The sequence below is a fragment of the Periplaneta americana genome, chromosome 14, assembly GCF_040183065.1.
Source record: "Periplaneta americana isolate PAMFEO1 chromosome 14, P.americana_PAMFEO1_priV1, whole genome shotgun sequence".
Lineage (NCBI taxonomy): Eukaryota > Metazoa > Arthropoda > Insecta > Blattodea > Blattidae > Periplaneta > Periplaneta americana.
The window spans coordinates 80,347,359-80,365,349 of record NC_091130.1 but is presented as its reverse complement, the minus strand read 5'-3'; the positions used below and the strand labels follow the sequence as shown (position 1 = coordinate 80,365,349).

The following is a 17,991-nucleotide window of genomic DNA, read 5'->3' as shown; positions in this document are numbered from 1 at the left end:
ACACATTTAAACTAAAATTGTAACATTTTCATCTGTAAATTTTTAATTCTAATAAAACATTTCAGAAATTAATAATTATTAGAACCTACAGAATTTAGTCAAATAAAAACTGTGATGCAAGAAATGAGTTCAAAATAAATTAAACAATATTAACATCACAAGAGTCCTCTGATTGAGGTTCTGGCTGATATGCACATCTATTATCAGGCAGTACATCTCACTTGACGGTATGTGTCAGAGGACGAACAATTAGTGTATGCATCTGAAGTCTGTCTAGTGTAATATGTAGCTAGTGGGCGATGTATGCAATGGAGGGGAAAAGGAACTGGCCACCCTACCCCATTATCTCTGGCCTAGTTTCCTCATAAATGGTGCCTCTTGGTATCACTTGTGAGGTTCAGACCTGTCTTTGGACAGTTGACTAAACAACAACACGAGAAGCAGAATATTTCCAGGGGAAAAAATTAAGATTACCCAAAATACCTTGCTACTAAGTAAGTCAGATCGGGTCAGACCAGTGAAGACGAAGAGCCAAATCAGCCGAAGAGGATATGAGGAAGGATGGCAACATTGACTGTAAACCGTGTAGGCTGCAAGAAATGGCAAATTCATTTCGGATGACGTGCGCAACACAGTTCTCAATTGTTAACTTGATGTACTTCTGATATTATCGTCACATCCTGATTCCGCAATTCAACTAGTCTAACAATAGAGTACAGGAAGCAATATGAAAGGCTTTATAAAACTGCTATGAACTATAATGTAACTTTTGATACAAAAAAAAAGATACCGCATTTCGGAAAGAAGTATGCTGTGTTATTAAAACTATCTCAGCGAGAGCCAGATCAGGCTTGCGTATTCGTGTGTAACATAGCATGGCAAATTTTGCTCCTGGTAGATATTGAATCAGTTTATCACTTACAAGTAAAAATATCGCCGACTGCAAAGACTAAATATGTTCACAAATACAAAAATTGTTTTCTTATGTACATTGTTTAAGCATGTGGTTTCTGAACGTGATTTATTTTAAAGAAGATTAAGGGTAAAACGAAAATGAGAGGTAAGCAACTTTGCATACAGTAGTGTTCGCGATCAGTTGTTGATCAGGTAAAAGGGTACAATGCATCAGTTATTCATACATTTCAGAAAGGCATATGACTGTGTTAAGAGGGAAGTTTTATACAATATTCTTATACAATTTGGTATTCCGAAGATTAATTAAAATGTGACTCAGTGAAACGCACAGCATAATCCGTATAGGCTAGTTTCTGTCGGATGTTTTTCCAATTCACTGCTGGCTAAAGCAGGGAGATGCACTATCATATTTACTTTTTAACTTCGCTCTAGAATATACCATTAGAAAAATTCAGGGTAACAGAGAGGGTTTGGAATTGAACGGGTTACATCAGCTTCTTGTCTATGCGGATGACGTAAATATGCTAGGAGAAAATCCACAAACGATTAGGGAAAAAATGAAAATTTTACTTGAAGCAAGTAAAGCGATAGGTTTGAAAGTAAATCCCGGAAAGACAAAGTACATGATTATGCCTTGTAACCAGAATATTGTACGAAATGGAAATATAAAAATTGGAAATTTAACCTTCGAAGAAATGGAAAAATTCAAATATCTTGGAAAAACAGTAACAAATATAAATGACACTCGGGAGGAATTCAAACGCAGAATAGGGAAGATCGGAAAGTAACGCACAACAATTTCTTTACGGTATACTATTTTGGTTAGGATATTCAAAGTTAGCAGATAATTTGAATCTTGCGCTACAGACAGCAATGGCTCGATTAGATGTCACCCTGGCGGAACGGGCGGTAAAGATGGAACGTGTGCTAGCATCGTCCATTTGTGAAGAGCAGCGAGGTGTAGTCCGTTTTTTCTGAGCAAAACAAAAAAGTCCGAGTGAAATCCATAGGGAAATGTTGTAGGTGTATGGTGCTGATTGTATGGACCATAGCAACATCCCAGGTGGTGCAGGTTCTTCGAAGAGGGCCGAGTAAATCTTACCGACGAAGAACGTTCCGGCCGACCAGTGACCGCTGCAACACCACCCAATGTCAGAGGCATTGAGGAGGCAGTCACCCACTCTACAGCGCAGACCTCGCACCGTCTGACTTTCACCTCTTCGGACCGTCGTACGCAGGTGGTTATTCGCCCAGAAAACGGAGTTTTATGAACGAAGTGTACTGAATCTGGTGTCACGATGGGGGACATGTGTCGAGAGACTTGGTTCCTGTGTTGAAAAATAGGTAAAACCTGTAGCTTTTTCCCGCATTATTTCGTTTTGCTTACTTATTGAATACGTTGCCACAAAACGTTGTGCATTACTTTTCGATCCTCCCTCGTATTATTCGGTTGAGAAGCTTTTGTCATCCAGTCTGCTCTCAAAAATCTGGAAGTTTTAATTTATAAAACAGTTATATTACCAGTTGTTCTGTATGGTTGTGAAACTTGGACTCTCACTTTGAAGGAGGAACAGAGATTAAGGGTGTTTGAGAATAAGGTTCTTAGGAAAATATTTGGCCTAAGAGGGATGAAGTTACAGGAGACTAGAGAAAGTTACACAACGCAGAACTTCACTCATTTTATTCTTCACCTGACATAATTAAGAACATTAAGTGCAGACGTTTGAGATGGGTAGGGCATGTAGCACGCATGGGCGAATCCATTAATGCATATAAAGTGTTAGTTGGGAGGCCAGAGGGAAAAAAGACGTTTGAGGTGGCCGAGATGTAGATGGGAGGATAATATTAAAATGGATTTGAGGTGATAGAGACTAGATTAATCTTGCACAGGATAGGGACCGATGGCGGGCTTATGTGAATACGGCAATGAACCTCTGAGTTCCTTAAAAACCATAAATAAGTAACTCTGAATTCTGAATATAATAACTAGAGTACGGATTTTTAGGTCGTTAAAATGTAATTTTAGGTACCTAAAATAGGCTTAAAAGTGTAGGAAATAGTCTCTACAGAAATGGAAATAGGCTCTAACAAAAATGTGCTTTAAAACATGTTTCAAATCATCAGTAATTCACTTTTTAGAGTTTATTAATTTTAAATGTTTATGTACCGTTACCACCACTACTACTAGAATTACAAAAACAACAAATATATAGGCTAACTAGTTATACATAAACTAAACAATGAAATGTGAAAAATATGTTTTAGACATAAATTTAGTATAGAAACAAATCAAATACAATCAATTTTTACCATGCCTTGTCCATTGATGTCCATAATTAGTTTCGCAATAAATTACCAATACTTTTTCTAAATTATCAATTAAAAACAATGCCATCTGTCACTCAACACAAATTTGTATGCTTCACATCCACAGAAGTAACAGGAGCTTATTTCAATTTTGACACTAGATGGACAGGAATGTTACACTGTAAATCCGTGTTCTTCCCTGTTAGGATATCTGAAGCAGTACGCAGGTCCTTCAATCCTACATTTCTCTGCAGAACTGGCTCCAGTTTATACCGTACTTTGTTTGCAGCAGAACCAGGAACACTTTTGACCTTTCTTGCATATCATTAAATATTTCCATTCGTTCATACGGTGGTTTTCCTGCTGCTTCCAGTGATGCAATAACGTGCACCAGAAAAGTGAAGTGTGACTTAAAAAATGCTGGGTCCCTCTGAATACCAGAATCTTCCATCACTTCTTTTGCAGAAACAATTCTTGCAGACCCGTCTTCTAGCCCTTCAGTACTCGCGTGGATTACAATAGTAATCCACTGATATTTAATCCTCTATTACGTCACTGCCTGCAGCACTGCGTAGCTGAGCGTCAATGCAATTTCTCGTCACAGTCTAAGTGAGGCATTAGTGGTGTTTAGATATATTTGTCGCAACCCTTTGGAAAGTTATACGAAGTTTTATAAAGTGATGCACAATTTTTCCGAGTGGATTACCATTGTAATCCACGCGAGTACTGACGTCAGTTTTTTGTTCAGGTAAGTGAAATAGTTTTTAATATGGTTATAAGTGATGCAATGCAGTAAGTTTATGAAAAAATGTGTGACATCGTTCCATCCTCTTCGCAGTTTGCTCCAATGGGTACGGAAACTACAAACAACATTTGCAAATGGCTGGATGAAGATATGGATGATGGCATTGAAAATGAAAGTGATGATGAAAGCAACAGGGGAGATCTTTAGAATGAAGTTCACGATTCTAATTCAGAACAAGACAATGATGATGATGATGATGATGATGATGATGATGATGATGATGATGATGGTGGTGGTGGTGGTGGTGATGATGAAAGACTAATGTCTATAAATGATGGAAACTGCTATACGGATAGAAAAAAGACTACAATTTGGCAGGAAGAACCAGTAGCTCAACGAGGGAGAAGACGAGCACAAAATATAGTGATTCATTTATCGAGCCCTAAAAGGGCTGCAAGAATTGCGCGGACCCACACAGAGAGTTTTGACTGCTTTATTGATCAGACAATAATCAATGTAATTGTAAGGGTACTAATATTTGTATTGAAAAAGTGAAGCGTAATTACAGACGTGACAGAGATTGCAAATTAACAAATGACGTAGAAATTGAGGCACTCTTGGGTATTTTGTATTTTGCTGGCGCCTTGAAATCGGGAAGACTGAACGTAAGAGAACTATGGGATAAAAATGGCACAGGAATAGAGTCAATTTCCCTGACAATGACCTACAATAGATTCTAATTTTTGTTACGATATCTACTCTTTGATAACATTTATGACAAAAGGAAAGGAAAGAAATTTATGAATTGGCTGCTATACGTGAAGTATTAGAGTTATTTGTTCATAACTCACAAAAGTGCTGTAGTCCAAGCGAATATGTAACTATAGACGAGCAGTTGGTTGCATTCAGAGGACGATGTCCCATGAAGAGTATATACCTACTAAACCAACAAAATGTTGGATCAACATTTTTGCTAAGGTGGCTGTGAAAACATATTACACTCATAACTTGGAAATTTATGCTGGTATTCAACCAGACTGTCCATTTCACCGAAGTAACAGTGCACATGCAGTGGTGAAGAGGATGGTTCATCCCATCAAAGGAACAGGAAGAAATGTGACCACCGATAACTGTTTCATGAGCATACCTCTGTGTTTAGATCTTCTAGAAAATGACAAAATTACACTTGTAGGAACATAGACAGAAAACAAAAGAGAAATCCCTCCTCATTTCACAACTACTAAGACAGGCAAGTTAACAGTATATTGTTTGGATTCAATGAACGCTGCACAATTCTTTCGTATGTACCAAAGAAAAAAAACACTGTTAGCATTATCAACCATGCATTATGATAAGGCAATGGATGAGGAAACGGGAGGCAGCTAGAAACATGAAATAATATCATTCTATAATAGAACTAAATGTGCTGTGAATGTCCTGGAACAGTTATGCTCAGCCTATGATGTAAGCAGAAATTCACGACGCTGGCCTCTATTTTCTTTGACTTACTAAACATGTAATTTGTTTGAACTGTATGGAAGAAATGCGTAGGCCTACTTAGATAATTGAATCGGATGTAGATTAGGCTATCATGTGCGTTAAATCTGAACTACAAAAACATCTGTAAAATATTATATGTGAAGTGTGAATGATTGTTACATCCCTGAATTTTTTCATTGCTACACCCCTGAGTGAGGTATTTAGTTATCAAATATGACGTAACAAAGGTCAGCAGTAGTGAACTTGCGTTTCCTGTGGGAGAGTTTACATCAAGAGATCAGGTGACCTTCAAACAGCGAATGGGCAACAATTCTAGATAACCTACATAATTATGATGATAGTGAACTAACTCATAACTATGGTGCAACAATAAATTATGACTCATAGACACGTCCTGCGTGGAAACATTATGTAAACATGTCACTTGAATGCAATTTGTGTACTATAATATATTTCATTATCAATATTTATATTTAATACGTTCCGTTATGCGTAACATATCCATTCTCATTACTGTAATAACTGAAAACAATATATTTCTTAACATTTAAATCTAATTGCAATGTTTAAACCATGTCTGGAAACAAAAACAAATGTGGATTACCATTGTAATCCAGGCGAGTACTGGTGTTACGGAATTTAACGCGAGTATCGAAGGGCTAGACTTGAAACAATATCTTTCACTTCACTAATGTGATCGTTGTAGTATTCTGCAGCTTTCAACCATGTTCCCCAGCAGGTTAGTACAGGTTCTGGTGGCAGAGAGACTTTGGCAATTTCTCAAGGAAAATCTGAACCGTTGTTGGCGCCTTTACGAAAACTTTTTTTACAGTATAAATCAATTTATTTACATTTAGATATTGTAACCTGATATGCTCCGTGACACGATTAATGCACACTGGAAAATATATTTTGGAATTCAAAATATAAATTTTGAAATAAGAATGGGTGTTTTGATCTATTAGAGACAAAATATACTTAATAGATCAAAATAGGCTTTGTCGTCAAAATAGGCATTTTTAAGTGCTATTAAAATATCAATTTTAGGCGTAGTTTCATATGAAACATGTACTTGCAAGTTTTTATGAACTTATCTTTTAAGGATTAAAATAGGTTTTTACCTAAAATCCGAAGTCTAATAATAACCACTTATATGGGATAAACTGAATTTCTGACACACACACACACACACACACACACACACACACACACACACACATATATATATATATATATATATATATATATATATATATATATATATATATATATATATTATCGCGATGAAATCTTCACTACAGTATTGCTCAAGAACCTTTTTTGTACCATATTTTAAAAATGAATAAAATAACTAAAACTGACCAAATTTCATTAGCGCGTTCCTCTTAACGACGTGACACCTTATAATTTCCCCTTGCTGAAAAATGAAACTGACTTCACAAGCAAGGCTGAGTAAAGAAATCACGGAATTGACATATAGGTTTGCCCAACGTCACTGTTGGAACATTTTTAGTAATGTTGGACTAAATAATTGTTAAAATAAAGCTTTGTTTCTTATTATTAATTATACCATAGTAATATTTATTATGTATTGTGCATAACTTCACTTTTCTGCACAGTATACGAATTTGTATACATGTCAGTGATGTGACAATATATGGAACACTTAAACATACAACATGCCTGTAGTTTATTATACTATGAAACTGAAGGATTGTAGTAAACAGCATTAATATGGAATGAAAATTGTATTATTTTTTCTTCTACCCCAATAAATAATTACTTTTGAAAATATACAAGAATTCGAACAGAATTACCTACCAAAATTATCAGTGGTGTGACTTTGCGCATTTTTTTTTCAGATTATTTTTATAATTAAAAATTCTTGAAAATTAATTCGCAGTTAAAGAATACATACCACCACAAATATTAGTTTATATTCTTCAAGTTAAATGAAGTTTGATTAGACAAATATTTTAGGTTAGGGTCTACGTGTAAATATTTTGAACATTTCCTCATGGACAGGCCCACATGTTAATAAGGAAATAACACAAACAAAACGTTACACTCACGTTATTGCGCAAAGTGATTTATAATGTCAAGATAGTGCATCTATTTAATGACCTCTTGGACTCGTAGCGTAGCTGTAAACACGTCATTTCGGATGTTAGCAAAGACAGTATGTGCAGCAGTTTTCAGCAGAAAACACCGCTTTTCGTCACCAATGGAAGATATACAAATCTCACGTAAGCTTTGAGTACGCTAATGCAAGTGATAGTTTTTGCTTAATATCGACAAGGTACAATCAATCAGTTGTTCATCATTGAACTTATCATAACTTGTGATACTTATTATTTTCCGGTGTTCCACAACGTACGCTGCACAACTTCCAGCACTTACTTCTCATAATATTGTCCCTTTTTGGCATAACCGAATAACCACATTCAGATAGTGTCGACACCGATCAACCTCCTCAAAAACCACGACTGTTATCGTCACCACAACTACACATGATTAACTACGATAATCCAAATCGCCCACTTCTAAAATATTCCATTAGAATGTAAGTCTAGTCTGTACTCTGTAAATAATTCATTCTCTCAATGAACGAAACAAATTCAAAACATTCATTTCACGAATTTCGTCCAAAACGCCCTCGCTGACGAACACAGTTCTACGTCCAAAAACTCTCAGCACTGCTATCATGTATATATTTTTTAGGGTTTCCCCAACTGTAAAACGAATGAGAAGTAATCCATGGCGAATCCTCGGTTTCATCTAGCCAGTGGTCGGCAAGTTGTGCATTTGTGACGTCGGAGCAAGGTCAGACAAGATGAGCACCTGAAGAGCACAGCAATCGCGCAGCGACAAGCTAGTACCAAGTACCACAGTCTAATATATAGTCACGAAGCTTGAGCTGTGAGGGTGCTAGAAACAAGAGACTATTTCGCAGTGTCTATAATGAGGCGATATTAGCGATCCTAGTGGTTACCAACTATCTATGGATGCATATTTACTACTATTGAGCTTCGTGACTGTACATACTAGACTGCGCTAGTACAGATCTATATACCGGAGGTAAACTGCACTATGTCAATTGTTTTTTTTTACGAAATTGAGGTTTTAGCATACTTTTATTTCATTTTTCGTGCTTTTTTCAGTAGTGCAAGCATAAACTTCTATGCATAATAATAAGCCTGTTGGAAAGGGTACTATTTGCAATTTATGGCATGGAGGTAAAAAAAAAACGCTTTCATTTAGCTCTCCTGCAAAATTCAATATTTGTGATAAAGTGCCCTTTACGTTCTGTACACAGATTTGTATAATTCCGGAGAATTGTTGAAGTTCTGATTTTATTTATATGTGGTAATTTGTCTATATATTGAAGTGAGTGTAAACAATTTGACGTAGAAAGTATTAGTGAAGAACCATTAACGTATAAACATTGTTAATAGTGTGGGAACATTTATTTATATTTTTGGAGTATGGGGGCAATAAATGTTTAATTTGTTGTAAGGTACTCCAGCATGTAAAAACGTTAAATTTTAGCATCATTATTCAGAATGCCATGCCAATGAATGACAATTAATGCGAGCGAGATGATTGGCGGGTGTAATAAAACAATTGAAAGACAAGCTGTTAAGTGTTTCTTTGCATTGCAGTTGCTACAGTAATTCTATTTTATGTCTATAGGAATTCTACTGTCAACATGTAATAATTTTTAAGAATTAAACTATCTGTCTTAATTTACCATGCTATCAGTGCTATCTGAAACGTACATACATATCACATGCACGAAATAGATGTATAAGGCGTTACTGTAGAGTTCAGTTGAAGCTTGTCGGCTACTCTTCGCCACCCGGAGCTCTGGATGCCGATGTTCTTAAAAGAGAGCACAAATGCTCTGAGGGATGACGTCACAGAGCACTGATCCTGCCGGTTCACTCATCTAGCCTAATATCATTTCGTTATCACTAAAGCCCGGATTTCTAAGCACAATCAAACAGTAAAATAAGCAAGCAAATAAGCATGAAAAATGGTGAAAATAAGCACCAAAATAAGCAAAAACGAATACACGGAAATATGATAAATTATTTGTTTCGTAGAACTCTTTATCTTATTGTAGTATACAAGGAAGGTCATCCTGAGATTTTCCTGTGTGAAACTTCTGCGTCTGTTAGGGACGAATGATTTATATAGTGAAAAAATTTTCTTTCGACGTCGCATGACGTCACAGGCGCATGTGAAAAAGACCACAGTTCTTCGGCGAATTCCTCTTCAATACTGTTTCTTCACCAGAAAGCTTTTTAGAAATTTGACAGTGTTTTGTAACCGGAATTTTTCTGTAATACCTGAGTTTATCGAATGCAATTTTTGCAACCCCATGTATTTCTGAAGATAATGTTACCGAAATTTCGCCTAACATAGAAAGTGAATGTTCCAAGGAATTATTTCGAGCTTCCAAATGCTTTAAAATTTCGGCTATTTTGGAGAAACGGTTATGGATGTCCTCAATCTTTTCTTGGATGCCGTTTTTAGCAAAACATTCGTGGGCTGCATCTTCTGCATTTATGGAATTCAAAACATTTTTCACTTCAATAAAATGTTCCGCGTAGTATGACATAGCCTGTAACCACGTACCCCATCGAGTTAGACTGGCTGAGAAGGTAAAGTCAAATTTGGAAAGAGTTCATTAAATTTCTAAATTCTACTCGGTGACTTTATAAACACGTCTTTATACTGCCTAGTCGCAGAAGCTTGGCGGGAAATCCCAAGGTTTTCTCCTAATTAGAACTACGCGGTATTTCACAACATCCTGAGTCATACGCATTCGACTGAAGTTAATTTTTATTAGTCAATTAAAAAAGGGGTAATCAGTGATAAATGATGGCTAGGAGTGAAATATGCACTTTTAAAATTACAGTTTTGGGTAAAATATGCTGTTTTAATTTAAAATAGTCAAATAAGTAAGCAAAAACGTTTTCCTGTGAAATAAGCATTTATAAGCACTAACAAACATAGTTAAAACTGCTTAGCTAAGTGTGTCCTACGAAGTATCGGGCGTCGGAAACTGCACATCAAAATTTTCTACCTGGATTTTGGTCATATAGGAACTGCACACTAACATTTTCTACCTGAATTACGGCCATATGGAAACAGCACACCAAAATATTTTCAAGCTGCTTTGCCAATACTATAGATAGTTTTAATTTACCAAACTGTTTTAATTTTGTGCGAAATGGAGCGTCTGTTTAGATCTGAAAGTGAACGGGGTAATTTAGTACTGGTATAGGCTATGACGACTGTAAATTTTATAAAGCCAAGGAGTTGAAAAACTATGAAGTAATCTGGAGGTGTTGTGTTAGAAAATGCAATGCGAAAATTTATAGCTTGCTGAACAATATGAAAGTTATTAGAGAACGCGGTGAGCATAACATGTGGTGAGCATTAGTATATTAAATTGCCAAATAATATAATTAATGCAGCTACGAAAAGAAAAGCCATCGATGTTGTTAATATTAAGTCATCAAAAATATTTCATGCTGTTTGTCAAATCTTGCCTACAGAAAACCTAAAAGTACGTGATATATCTCGAATAAAAGTTGACTTATACAAATCGTGGAGGAAACTTCAACTTATTCTACTTAAATCGCAACCCGAAGTTCATGACAGACTGAGTAATTTAAACTTTATTACTAAACGAAGCGAAGATTTCGTTCTTTTCAATAGCAAGAATTCGGGGATTTCTTCGCTATGGAACTAATTGAGGTAAAACCGATAGGTATTAGACTTGAGAAATTTGCAGATTATTTAGCCTACTAGAAACGTACATCTCCGATGATGCAATTTTCTCTTCTACTGTATGGGCAGGCCTGACTGCATCGACCTCTCGCACAACAAATGGCTGTGAGTCATTTCACAAGCATTTTAATTTCAGTTTTTACAGAAGTAATCTTTCATTGTATAAATTCGTGAATCAACTTTTGGACATACAAACTGAGATTTATATTACTAAACAGGAAAGCACTGAAGGAAGTAACCGAAGTTTCAATGTAAAGTCAATCAAATGCAAAATAAACATATTTTGTAAATTGTGCAGTTTTCGGGTAAAATTAGTAAAACCCTCGTGAGCCAGTCTGCAGTATCCGGGTAGGATTAGTGGGTCCCTCGAAAAGCGGTGTGCAGTTTCCGGATCAAAGTGTGCAGTTTCCATCTACCCCGAAGTATGACCTTTCTGTTTACCTTTAAAAGTGTGGAAAAGAATATGCATTTTGCTTAGAAATCCGGGCTTTAGTTATCACTAGAGCCCGGATATTAAGCAAAATGCCTTTTTTTTTAACTGAATGTATATATGAAAGACCTATTAGAGGTAAACACGTTTCCACACAGTTGGGGACGATAGGCCCAAATTTTATTTTAGCCTTTTTTTGCCTATTTTAGCTCCCGTTGCCTATTTTATGGTTAAATGCCTTTTTTTAGCCTTTTTACGTCGTTATTGTACATTTTCTATATTTTTAATGCATTTAAAATAAACCGCACATAAATTATATCAAAAAACAAAAAAGAACGGTTGTACAAATTAAAAATATATATTCACCTCACACAAATATTTGCTGAGAATCTTATTCTCCAGCAATACATATGTTTCCAAGAAGTCGTAAACTTTTCTCCCCTAACGATTCTGTCTTTTATGTCACTTAACAAAGATGTTTGAACAGTATAACCCTCAGTGCTCAGGTCACTTCGGGGTTTACCAGCGAAAGAAAGGGGATGAGGGAAGTATTAAAAGCAACTCTCCAGGTCCCGTTACTGTTGTCGCTTGCACGCACAAATCACGCGTACTTTGAAGTCTCTAATCCCTTCTCTCATCCCTATTTTTAAGACAATACACAGTCGATTTTTCCCGATCTCTGAAAGAAAGTAGAGACAGTCCTTCTGAAATAGTTGTTTTAAGTTTATTCCAATCACTGCAGTAGAAGTAGAAAGATCTTTTTCCACCATGAAAAACGTTCTCTCTGACAGGCGGCTCACTATGACAGTTGACAACTTAAAAAACATCTTGTTGTGACATGTAACCAAGGGAAGTGAGTACCGTATGGGATAGTTTATTAAGTATTTGTCTATTTTTTGTCTGTTTCCATGAATAATAAATGCCTAATTCACTGCTTATTTTTACTATTTTAGTGCCTATATGACTGCCTATTTTAACCAAAATAAATGCCTAAATATCCGGGCTCTAGTTATCACCAATTCCATCGAAGCTATATAACTTAGTGGTTGATACAGCATCGTTAAACAACAGATATTAAACAATTGTATTGATTTTTTCTTGTAACAACTAAATGCTTGTGAACATCTACAAGTCTTTGAATCGCACCTAGTCAACAAAGAAGGAGTACACCGCAAAATTGTTTTCATCTGTTGCAGCCTCGAATGCCACGATAATTGGTTCCGACGAGAAGCTGCATGGCGTGGTACCCACTTTCAACGGTGTACCTCCCCGCCAGAGTAACAACGCAGCTTCGGACAGCAACAGGCACGCTGCGTTCTGTTTCAAGAGACGCTTCTACCTCGTAGCAATGGGTGTCTCAGCGCTGCTGATAGTGGTGCTCACAATCCTCATCGTCCATTTCAGCTCCAGTGCTAGTGACAAACCCTCCAGAGACAGCGTCACCTTCAATCCTCCGCCCGCAGGTAAATAAGAGCTTAGGCCAGGGCCTAACACATGGCATGTAAATACAGTATGATAGGAAACTCTATGTATACTTTAGAGCAGTGGTTCCCAACCTTTTTTGACTGACAACACATTTTACTGAACGTTCACGATATCGCGACACACCAGTATTTCTTCTTCTTCTACTTTTTCTTCTTCTTCTTCTTCTTCTTCTTATTATTATTATTATTATTATTATTATTATTATTATTATTGGGGAGGCCGAGACGTAGGTGGGAAGATAATATTAAAATGGATTTGAGGGAGGTGGGATATGATGGTAGAGACTGGATTAATCTTGCTCAGGATAGGGACCAATGGCGGGCTTATGTGAGGGCGGCAATGAACCTCCGGGTTCCTTAAAAGCCAGTAAGTAAGTATTATTATTATTATTATTATTATTATTATTATTATTATTATTATTATTATTATTATTATTATTATCAAACTCTTTTCTTCTAGAGAAAAAGGTGCTGAAACTCTGTGTAGAATATTTTACAGTGGACAGGGAGATGATTACTGTTCACTGTAAGGGAATTTTATCATTTTTAACATCCTTCTCGTCCAACCAAGACTTTCAAGGTCAAAGTGGAATCCATATAAAAATTATATAAAAACATAGTTGTTCACATATATTCCGGTTCCATGATGAAAAATACAAGAAAAAGGTGCCGGAAGGCCATTCCAGCGAAAAAGCACTGATAACTTCTATGTAGTGTCGGATATCCAGTGTTGTAGAGAGGTCGATGTTAACACGCAATCTAAAAAAAAACTTGGGTGGCATTAGAAAAAAAACAAAGGTATGTGTTAAAAATCCCAACCTCTCTATGCTGGATGTCCGATAAAAGATTTTTATTATCGCTTTTGAAAATTCACCTATTTAAATATTAATGTGAAGTGTGCGCTTGGTGGGGTGGCCTTGTGGTTGACAGATCAACACGTAAATCATCTTCAAGATGCAGCAATCTGTTCCTTTGTTTAGATTTCACTATTTTCATGCTAGAAAATGCTGATTCACACAAGTATGGCGTTGAAAACGGCAGTTCTAAATGTCTTTTTAGTTTATTCGGCAGCATCGACTAATTTGACAAAATATTTCCCATATAAGACACTCGGGATTTTGTTTACTGTATATTCATCTCCACGTCACGTAAAACCGTATTAATCACTATATTTACGAAACGCAGTACGTTTTTGTGAAGCCTGAAGGGAATTTTCGCTCATATTATTTGAATTAATATTGCTATCATCTGACCCAGAACTTGATTCAGATTGTCCTTTTCGAATTAAAAATTTGTTCATGATAAAATCTAAGGAAGCACTTTTGATAATATAGTCACACTATCACCCGTTCACACGTACATACTGGCGATTCTAAACTCTCTTCATTACTAAGTGAGAAGAGTAAACGAATTATTAAGCATTGTTGAAGGTGTTCACTTTCATTGGTAAAGTCTGTCTCAAAATAAAATGTATCATATCAAAGACTTCGTTGTAAATAAAAAAATGCGTTGTAAAAAGACTTTCTGGATGGCATAAAATTTAATTTTCAATTCCAAAATTTCGCGACACATTGCATGGGGCTATGCGACACACCGGTTGGGAACCCCTGCTTTAGAGCAGTGGTTTCCAAACTTTCTGAAGACGCGGCCCACTTTTGGGCGAGACTTCTGTATGCGACCCCACTATTGAACTGGTAGGGTACTCCATTCGAAAAATAAAAAATCCCTGTAACATTGAAAACAACTATTATTTTATTCAAAATTAGTGGATACCACGCAAAGAACGACAAAAATAGAAGAGTAGAGTACAACAACACGAAATATTACATAATCATTTTTAGTACCGGTAGTCTACTTTGCTGCTATTTTCGAACACTCAACACTTAAACACTTTGAATAATAGTTTGCAAGGTGAAGCGCTGACCCATTATATTACTAATTCGTTGGAACTTTTAATACATTCAGAATATGAAGTTTCTATCAAGTTTATTTCTTACTTTTTTTTAAAGCAATCACATCCTTAAATCAACAAATTCCCTTTAAACTTTATAATCTTTAGTTTAAAAATCTCATAATATTTGAAACGATTAAAACAACCGAAGTATACCAAATGACATCTGTTTAAACAACTTTTAAAAGAACTGACAACAATATCTTTGGATTTAAACAGTAAATGTAAAATTAGTCTGTCGCATTCATAACATTATTTTTATGTTAAATGTTGTTTATGTTTCTAAACATGCAGTAAGTGTAAGCCAATAAAATGTTTTTGTTTCATTCTGTAAATCATCTCGCGACACCCATTTTAGGAACCACTCACTACTTTAGAGTCTAAAACAGTCATGTCAATTGATGCCCATAGGCGCAAGCGCGCGCATTAGAGCTCAGGAGAGCCTGAGCGCTTTAAAGCGGAAAGGAAAGAGACAGACGAAAGAGATAGTATATGCCGATTGGTCGAGCTATATACAGGGATGACCAGCACTGATTCAATAGATAAAGGAAAGAGAACTTATTAAAACTGTATCCATATTAAGTTTTAGATTTGTCTGAGAAGTATAAGTGTATTATAAGAGTGTAAGTTTTAATTTTAATGCTCATTTTACATAATTTTGTTTTTTTTATTCAAAAGAAATATTTTGTCAACTTTTTAATAGAAAAGTGAAATTTTCAGATATAGGCCTATTTATTTAGTAGTCTTACATGTACTGAAACAATGTTTTCGTAAATCTAATATACCGTAAATACGTATTACTGACGATAGTGTATTACAAATTTTGAAAATATTCGCATGGAAAATGTTTGTAAGGAAATTAATTAAGAAAGCAACTACTATTACATCATAAGCAAATGGCATGTGCCCATATATTGTAAAAATGTCAGCTCTATAGCTTAGCAGATTTCGAGAAAATAATTTAATATTCTGATGATAGGAACTTGCTCACCAATATCACCTTAAAAGCATAATGCGATAAGAGTTTTGTTATGGAATATTAGTTACACTTAAAAAAACATATAGAGTACCTAGGTAACTTTGCTTTGTACTGTAATATTGTTTTGATTAGTTTATTGATTACTTTTATAAGGCTAAAGATACCATCAATATCAATTCCAACTTCTCAAGTCATACTCAATCTTTTTCTTTGGGATATTACCACAGTCTAGTATATACAGTCGCGAAGCTCAATACGTAGTAAATATGCATCCATAGATAGTTGCTAACCACTAGGATTGCTAATATCGCCTCCTTACAGACAATGCGAAATAGTACCGGCACAGCCTATTGTTCCTAGCACTCTCACAACTCAAGCTTCGTGACTGTATATACTAGACTGTGATATTACTTTCTTTATGAATGATGTTTCATCCACTTAGTACAGTACAGTTGTACTAGTATGGAATTTATGTGAATATTTCTTCTTACTCCTTATTATGTTATTAACGTTTAAAACACAGCTGCAATATTAAGAAATTGGTGTTAGTGCTTTTATTTTACAGACAAAATAGGTAATATCAATCAGAAAGAAGCCATGTAAAAATAACGACATAAATTTTCATGTTCCATTTTAAGTTTGTGCACCACTGTTTTCTTAATTAAACAGACTGCTTGTTCATATACACAACCCTTCCTCCTTCCATACCTAGAGCCTGATGCCCACGCACGACGTCAAGGTCAGAACAGTGCTCGTTTATGAATGCGGCCCTAAAACAATGGCAGTGTGTCACAAAAGAATAACAATGTTAAGATCGTAGCAAATGGAAAAGTAATTGAGAAAATTTTGATAAATTGTGTCACTTCCAGAATCCATTAATTTACTCTAATAACTGATTTTGTATTGTTCGAAGCTTGAAAACAACAGTTATATGCCTATTATTTATGAGAAAAGTTTTTCTAACCAAGATCTTTTTAGATCTTGGTTAGAAAAACTTTTTGAAGAACAACTCTGAAATGTCTTGCTCAAGTGCCCATCAAGAGTAAAAAATGACAGATGGAAATATCGAAATACCGTTGGCTAATCTATAAATTTATTAATCTATTCAGAATCGAAAGTTAATAGTATATTGCAACAATTCTGTTAAAAAAGGCATTCATTGCATATCACTTGAGGTTTGCAATGAGTCTCAACACGCGTAACTTATTATATACTTTTGAAATACCATAAATAAAATAAAATAAAATAAAATAAAATAAAATTCAGCACTGTAACAGATAGATCCCAGAACGTGGAATGCGTCACCCAGTTTCAGAAATGAAACTGCAGTTGTATTGGTAGGAATATTTTATTTTTGTTTCGGTTTACAAATGGAGAACACGGATCTACTGTAAGATCATGGAAGTAGGCTAATTAATGAAGAGCATGCAATGAAGTTCTTCTTATGAAGCGAGATTTCGAAATTAGTCCAGGCTCAAAACAAATTTTTCACTATAGTTTAGTCAATGTGTACCGTACTGGCCTATTACCACTGTATATTGTAGAAATCGCCTTTACAAATCTAACCAGTTGTCGCACAGATCCTTAGCTTCTCTCAATGCCGAGATATTACTGAAAGAATCAGCTCAGCCGACTAATTTTATATGCAATTTTGGCGCCCTCATGCCTGTAGCAAGGGAAGGTGGCGTCCTTGGGCGTGGTCACACAAGTTGCATTGGTTCATGGTCTAACTACAGTTTAGTATATACAGTCACTTATTTTTTGTTTTATTTTATTTTATTGCGTTATTTTACGACGCTTTATCAACATCTCAGGTTATTTAGCGTCTGAATCAAATGAAGGTGATAATGCCGGTGAAATGAGTCCGGGGTCCAGCAA

At 35.6% G+C, this 17,991-nt stretch overlaps 1 protein-coding gene and 1 long non-coding RNA gene across 2 annotated transcripts in view; one reads left to right on the top strand and one right to left on the bottom strand.

Annotated features, from left to right (window-relative positions):
• Nucleotides 1-17,991, bottom strand: part of LOC138713506 (uncharacterized) — a 334,865-nt gene that overhangs the window by 280,790 nt on the left and 36,084 nt on the right. The window lies entirely within an intron of this gene.
• The window catches only part of LOC138713505 (peptidoglycan-recognition protein LA-like), a 138,575-nt gene that overhangs the window by 108,992 nt on the left and 11,592 nt on the right, over nt 1-17,991 (top strand). Inside the window, exon 2 of the mRNA XM_069845673.1 lies at nt 12,896-13,162. Within this exon, the coding sequence (XP_069701774.1) occupies nt 12,896-13,162 (267 nt within the window). The remainder of the gene's footprint in view (nt 1-12,895; nt 13,163-17,991) is intronic.